General features: G+C 53.0%; 1 protein-coding gene across 1 annotated transcript in view; it reads right to left on the reverse strand.

Annotated features, from left to right (window-relative positions):
- The window catches only part of Igsf9b (immunoglobulin superfamily member 9B), a 45,281-nt gene extending 39,522 nt beyond the window's left edge, over positions 1-5,759 (reverse strand). The window contains exon 1 of the mRNA XM_055601365.1: positions 5,584-5,759. Within this exon, the coding sequence (XP_055457340.1) occupies positions 5,584-5,647 (64 nt within the window). The 5' untranslated portion in view covers positions 5,648-5,759. The remainder of the gene's footprint in view (positions 1-5,583) is intronic.
- Positions 5,760-6,934: the final 1,175 nt, after the last annotated feature.

Genomic DNA, 6,934 nt, shown 5'->3' on the forward strand with positions numbered 1-6,934 from the left:
CTTCCTCCTCCTCTGGGCACCAGACTCAAACCACAGGCCTGTTGTCTAATAATACCAGCGACAGCCACCGCCACCTCCATCTGCCAGCCTAAAAATAATCCCTGCTGAGTCCAAAAAAGACACAACCCCCAATAGTCCCCCAATCCCTCCTCCTCGACAGGCCAGGAGGCTCCAGGAGATTCCAGGAAGCCAGCAGACTTGGGCTCTCACCACGTGGGAGGCACACACCCAGAGGAGGGCCTGAGGACAGCAGAAAGTTGGCTCCTGCCACCCAGTACTAGGGAGGGAAGCATACAGAGAGTCTGGCCTGGGGAAGAGACCAATACCCAGGACATGAGGGTCCGTCCCATTCTCTACATATGTGAGTTTAAGGCCATCCATGGCATCTATCCTTCCTCTGCCTAAGAAGGACTCTCTTACATTCTAGAAAAGCCCTACCTTGCTGTGGCCCCCATCAGTATCTTCACAGCCTTTCTGCACCCCTCCCAGGAGGTCAAGAGATAGTGGACAAAGACAGATAAGTCACAACTTTAGGAACACCAAGGTGCTAGGTGGACTAGGATTCCACCTTCAAACCCTTCTGGCTGGATTTGCCCACCCCTCCCCCAGCCACCATGAGGTGCCAATGCTATTAGTGACCTTAATTTGCTGGGCTAGATTATATTTCCAAGAGCCCTTTCCCCAGGAGCCATGGGCAGGAAGGAAGTCTGTAATTGAATCTCAGTGCACAGCTCCTCAGCAGAAAAGTGAAGCCATACCCCCCACACTCACAACCCTAGCCCTACCACCTGGATGAAAGAAAGCTTGTCCTCACATAGCCTGTGTGCCTCACAGGGCAATCTGGTATGCACACATCAAGGCTAGCCAATGAGGGCACCACAGGTCAGGCAGGCACAGGAAATGAGTGAGAGATTATTCCTGATAGAGCAACAGCATCCCTGCTCCCAACCAGGGTGAGGGCAATGATTCACTGGTACAATCTGGGCCCATGTACAAGTTTTATGACACACCCCCATGTCTACATGCCACTTGACCAGAAAGAGAAGGGCATAGAAAAAAAAAAAAAAAAAAAGGCAGAAGGCCAAGTCATCAGTTCCCCTCTTTGTCAGAAGGTCAGGAAGGCTGCCTGAGACCTCTGTCACAGTCCTGACCCTCATGGAACTTACAAAACCCTCACAGAGGCCCCACCGCTACTCACTGCTCTCCTGCTTACTCATGCAAGAGGAAAGGAAAGCAGGAAGATTTCTAAGAAAAATAGGTCAGTTGCCTCAGGCAGACCAGGCCACACCCATGGGCAGTGCCCCTGGGGCAGAAGCCTGACTGCAAGCTGCTCCTCCAGCTCCAATCCTCTTCCATCTCCCCAGGCACCCAGAGCTTTATCTACCCTGGACTGTGCCATGCTGATGGCATCTAATGCCTCCTAGCAGGAAAAGCATCAGCTTCCCCATGAGCCAACCCTCTGCCCTATTACTTGAGCTTTCTCTATTGGACCTCTGGCAGTCTTGAGTCCTGGCTTGGAGCTGGAGGCTCCAGCTCTAAGAACATCTGGCTGCCCGGATGCAGGTGCAGAGCAATACACAGGGAGGCAAGCAGTTTGCCGAGCAGCCTCCCTGCATCCCATAGTACTCAAAAGAGGGGCTCCTACCTCAGACTTGTATATAACTGCTCTGTCCTGAAGTGAGTGAAGTATGTATACAGAAACACACAAGTACTTGTAAGTGTGTGTGTACACGTGTCTAATCAAGTGTAAACACCAGTCACAGAGGCGTGGATACCTACATGCAGGGATGTGTGTGTGTTCATACATTTGAGATATGCACATTCACACATGCATATAGGAATATACCTAACATGTATGTACAAGCACACTCTTGTACATGCACACAAGCTCTTACCAATCACAGCTCATTCAGATCCACTCTTCACACAAACTGTTCAACCCATCCCTGGAAGCAAAGGGAAGGGGTCACTCCCTCAGGGTCCCCCCAGCTGAGAAGCCTACAGAAGGGAGCAGCTCTCATGGAGAAGAGAACCAATTAAATCCCACAGCTCCTAGTGCTTCCTAACTGGGCCTCACCTCCTACCCCCACATTTTCAGTGCAAACTGGAGGACTGCAGGGAGACCTAATGAGCATGCAGCAGAGCTGAGAAAGAGCCAAAGAAGAAGCACACATGCTGGCCAGCTCTGAGTGCTAGGGACTGCCCTGCTGAGGAGGGGGCAAAGGGGAGACTTAGACCCTGGAACACGCAAGGTACAGCAAAGGGAGGGATGGATACCATACCAGCTCTCAGCATCTAGCCAGGAAACCTTTACCCCTTGAGAAACCAGATCCCAGCTTTCTGTCTCAGAGATATAAACATGAAACCATCTGAACCTGGGACCTGACAACTCCAGAGACTGGTATATGCCGGGCCATAGGCCTGCAGCTGCCGGCTGACTCCTTCCAGTACCCAGCATCATGCCTCCTCCCACACATACCCACTAGCTTCTTGCAGGGGCCTCCTACCAGACACACCCCCGCCTCCATGTAAATGCCCTGAGACACACTCATATCAGCACTCACTACCCACTTCCAGAAGCAAGTCCTTCTCAGCTGAGAGGTTCCCCGGGGGGTTAAACACACTCCTTCCCATCTCTATCAACATGGGAAGCTGGGTGGGTGAGGGCCACCCAGAGAATAGAGGGCACTGCTCCAACCGCAAGCAGCCTCTGAGTCAGACCCTGATTTACCTGGGCACATGGGAGCCAGGAAGTCCACCAACAGACTCTGCACCAGGCAGGGGAGGCAGCACCGGGAATAAGAAACAGACTTCCCTCCCTTACCAGAGGTTGAATATCAATTATACCTCACTCAGGAACTCCCCCAGATTGCTGCGCAGATGTCTTTAATACAGAGACTACAACATCAATAGCCTTCCTCCCTTCTTTTTTCTTTTCTTTTCTTCCTTACTTTTTTTCCTTTTTTTTTTTTTTTTTTTTTTTTTTTTTGAGACAAGGCTTCTTCATGCAGCCATGGCTGTCCTGGAACTCATTCTGTACAACAGGCTGGCTACAAACTCACACAGATCTACCTGTGTCTGCCTCTTCTTCTTTTCTTTTACCTCCCAACCCCACCACCCTACCAATCTCAGTTACTTCCAAGATGCCTGACCGGAGTCAGAAGGAGGAGTCCATGCCCACCTCTGTCCTAGACTTGCAATCTGGCAGTTTGATGGGCCTGATCCTTTTCACCAAGAGGGGCTCCTGCTTCAAGCAACTCTAAAAGGAGCATCTCACAGTCCCTGAACTTGGAGGATTTCTCCAAAAGTCACCTCTACCACTCAAAGAACATCTGGATCCCATAAGGCCCCTCATCAGCACCACTGCCCTGGCCTTACAGACAAGCAGGTGCCCTTCTGCCTTTGTAGGCTGGGCTCTGCAGTCTTCCTGTAGCATCTGGCAGCTAGCAATACTTCAGCTTTGCAGACCTTGTAAAGGACTTCAAGCAATTCTGCATGCCCCGCCCACACTTCCTGGGATGCAGGAAATAGGAGGTTCTACCAGACAAGGTCAGCCCATGCCCCCCAACACACTCCTAACTTCCAGCTCTCTGCATAGCCCAAAGGAAAGAAGGTGATTAGGAGCCAAGAATCCCATAGCTACTGAAATACCAATAATGTTTGATGAGCACATACTTCACAACAAGCAGCCAGCCACTTCTCCATCACAGCACTGTTCACACACACACACACCAAACCTCAACAAGTTCCCACAGCTAACACACTTTCCATTGAGGCAAGTGACATTTAGAAAAGCTGAGGTCCAAGGTCACAGGGTCAGCAAGAGGGACAGCCAGGATTTGAGTCCCATCAATTTATCAGTAAACCTATGTCTGTAATTGCCTCATAGAGCTGTTTCAGTAAAAAAATAAATAAATAAAAATAAAAAGACCAATCAGGTCACCCTTGCTCCCAGACAGAAGCAAGAGTTCTAGACAGAAGGACTAATAACCTTCATGTCCAACAACCTTCAACACTGGGAAGTTCCTCCTTCTGTCTAGCCATTCTGAGAATCTCTGCAATATAAACCCAATTTCCTTCATTCTATGTTCAAATTTACAAAAAATCAAACAAACAAAAATGTCCATGCCTATACCCTCGCTGAGGTTGGGAGGTTAGTTCAGAGCCTTCCTTCAGTGTCTCTTCCGTTCTGATACTAGCACAACCTTTTGTGCTTTCAAAGACAGTCCAACAGCAGAACATACCAAAACCCAGAGGGGAGGAGGAGGAGGTCACTGAAAGACTGCATAGAAATGGGGGAGGGGAGAGGCACAGCAAGATCCACCTTTTTTCCATTAGCTTCTGAGGTCACCCCGTCTCAGTTTTCCCACCTGACAAATGGAAAGCTTTATAACCATTCCGACAATCACAGTGATGGATGGAAACCCGTCCTTCTCTTCACCCTCCTCTCTTGTTCAGAAATCCCTCTCAAGTAGCAGAGGAGACACATTCCAATCCGGAAACTTTCTCAAACCACTCCCCGCACACGCCCCCAGGCAAGGTGCAAAGAAGTCGGGGAAGCCCGCGCCTCCAGCAAAGCCCTTCTAAAAGGCTCCCTCGTCCGTAGGTCCTCGACACCCTGCCGTCTTCCACCCACAGACCATTCCTCTCCCGCCGCCATCTCCTCCCTGCCTTTCCAACTTGCCCGCAGCCGGGTCCGTTCCGCGCGCAGAAACCGTGAGCTCAGAGTCCTGGCAGCTTCCAGGCTCCGCTCTGACTTCCATACAAGGGCCGAGAAGCGGATGCCACCCAGAGCTCTGTCATCTCCAAAGAGAAAGCCTTTGCGCTCAAGAATGCACCCCGCGCCCTGGCTTCTCCCTAGCTTCTTCTTGGGCTCAGACCCGAGAAGGCAGGAAGAAAAACCCCTCACGACTTTGCGACGCAGCGGAGCAGAACCCTCCCGGCCCTCGCCCCCAGGCCGCTGAGGCTGGCAACCTGGAGCCTAGGGCGGGGGACGCCTCCCAAGGAACTTTTGCCTGGCCCAGGCCCAGTGCGGCTCAGATGGGCGCTGGCGGCAGCCAGGGCCAAGAAGAGCAGATGCTGCTCGGAGCCGCTAGGTCAATTCTGCTTGTCACCTGCCAACGGGGTCCCACCTCCCCCACCAAGATGTATGGAAAACAAGGGCGCGGGGCGGAGAACCGAGTCCCTTAGAGGCGGCTGCGGGGAGTCCCAAGCTCTTGGTCGCGCCTCCCTGAAAGGGCTCCTCCACTGAGCGCTGCTGTGAGGGACTGGAAGTCTCGGAATCCTGCCTGAACACCGGCAAAGTCCCCAGAAGCCAGAATTAGAGAGCCAGGGGTTCCCCAAAGCTCAGGTTCGACATAAGGTTGTGGGCCAAGTCCACTTCGATTCCAAGGCGTTCGTTCCCCGCAGCCCATGGGCTCCCGCACCTTCCCGCCGAGTTCCTCCCACCCGCAGCTCCCCGGCCCTAGCGCCAGTGCTCGGAGGTGCGGCTGGCCGGAGCCGGAGCCTCGCCCCCGGGGTTCGGGAGCCAGAGCCCGGAGAACGCCAGGAGTGTTGGAGATGGGATGCTGCACTTCAACTCACCTTGAGCCGCAAGACCTCGGGTGCTGATCACACTTGCTATCAAAGTGGCCACATACCAAATCATAGTACTACCGCGCGCCAGCCAAGAGCCTCATCCTATCGCAAAGTGCTCCTGCGTCTGCACACTTCTCGTGCCCCAGTGCCCGCTTCTCGCCCGCCTACGCCCCTTGCCGGTGCTCCTGTAGCCCGGGCGGCCAGCTCTCCATCCCTCCCTGGCTCTGCTCGGCTCGGCGCGCGCAGCCTCCCGGGCCCCGGCGCAGCGGCACCTGCACTGCCAACGGAGGCAGAGCGCAGCCAGATCCACGGTGAAGCCTAGCCGGGCCTATCCTGGTGGCCCGTCCCTGCCGACTGCCTATTGGACGTTGCCCACGAATCTAGGGACTGATTGGCTTAACTCTCTGTCCGTCCCTGCGCGAGGGAGGCGAGCCCATTTCAAGGTGCGTTGAAGTGTAGCGAGCCCAGCGCCGCAGAATCATGCGCATTGCCTGGGAAAAGGCGTTGTAGCGTCTTTGCTCTATTCTGTTCTCAGCTCACACTGCATGGCAAGTTTCTGATGAAATAAATGGTAGCTTTAGGTACTGGCCAGTGGGACCCTAGGTGTCTGAATAACCCTTGACAGGTCCGAGGGGATAGAGCCCCCGCCCACCTTGAGAAGCCAACATCCGGTTTCTACCGAGAAAAAAAAAGAAAAAAAAAAAAAGCAGTTCCCGGGAGGACCACGCTGATACATGGATAGGGAAACCCAAGCATCCTGGGGAAACTAGGGAACGTCCTTTGCTGGAGAGCAGTTCAAAGAGGTCACGTGGTCTCTCCCCTCCCCCACTCCCTTGCACACTCTTCTCTCAGAACACACTACCTCCACCAAACGCGGTGTTAAGTTAGGTTCCATCCAGCCCAAAGGCAGGAGAATGACTAAAATGACCTCTAAGAAGTCGCTAAATTTAGAATGAGTCATCGGCTCAGCTGCGGCGAGTCACAGACCCCTCTGGAACACATGTGCACGCACCGCCGCCCCCACTGCTGGTCATCTTTTCTCATGATTACCGAATCCCAACTCTGAGCAATTAAACTTTTTCCTCCTCTTTCTAAATAAACGCTGCTTCTCCTGCACACAAATGTTGCTTCCTCCTCCTACCGTACTCAGAGCCCAGCCCCATTTTAGCAACATAAAGACAAGGTGGAGTTGGTGAGGATTAGGGGCTGAGGGGGAGAACGAAGGGAAAAAGAAAGGTCCTTCTCGTTCCTGCAGAAGAAGACCAATAAGGAAGCCCAAAGAGCTTCCTCTATCCCTGCTCTCTTCATCTCCTCCCCCAATACAGTTGTATTTACACAAGGAATAAATGAGTGTCAT

The sequence above is a fragment of the Psammomys obesus genome, unplaced genomic scaffold (assembly GCF_907164565.1).
Source record: "Psammomys obesus unplaced genomic scaffold, mPsaObe1.curated_primary_1811, whole genome shotgun sequence".
NCBI classification, from domain to species: Eukaryota; Metazoa; Chordata; class Mammalia; order Rodentia; family Muridae; genus Psammomys; species Psammomys obesus.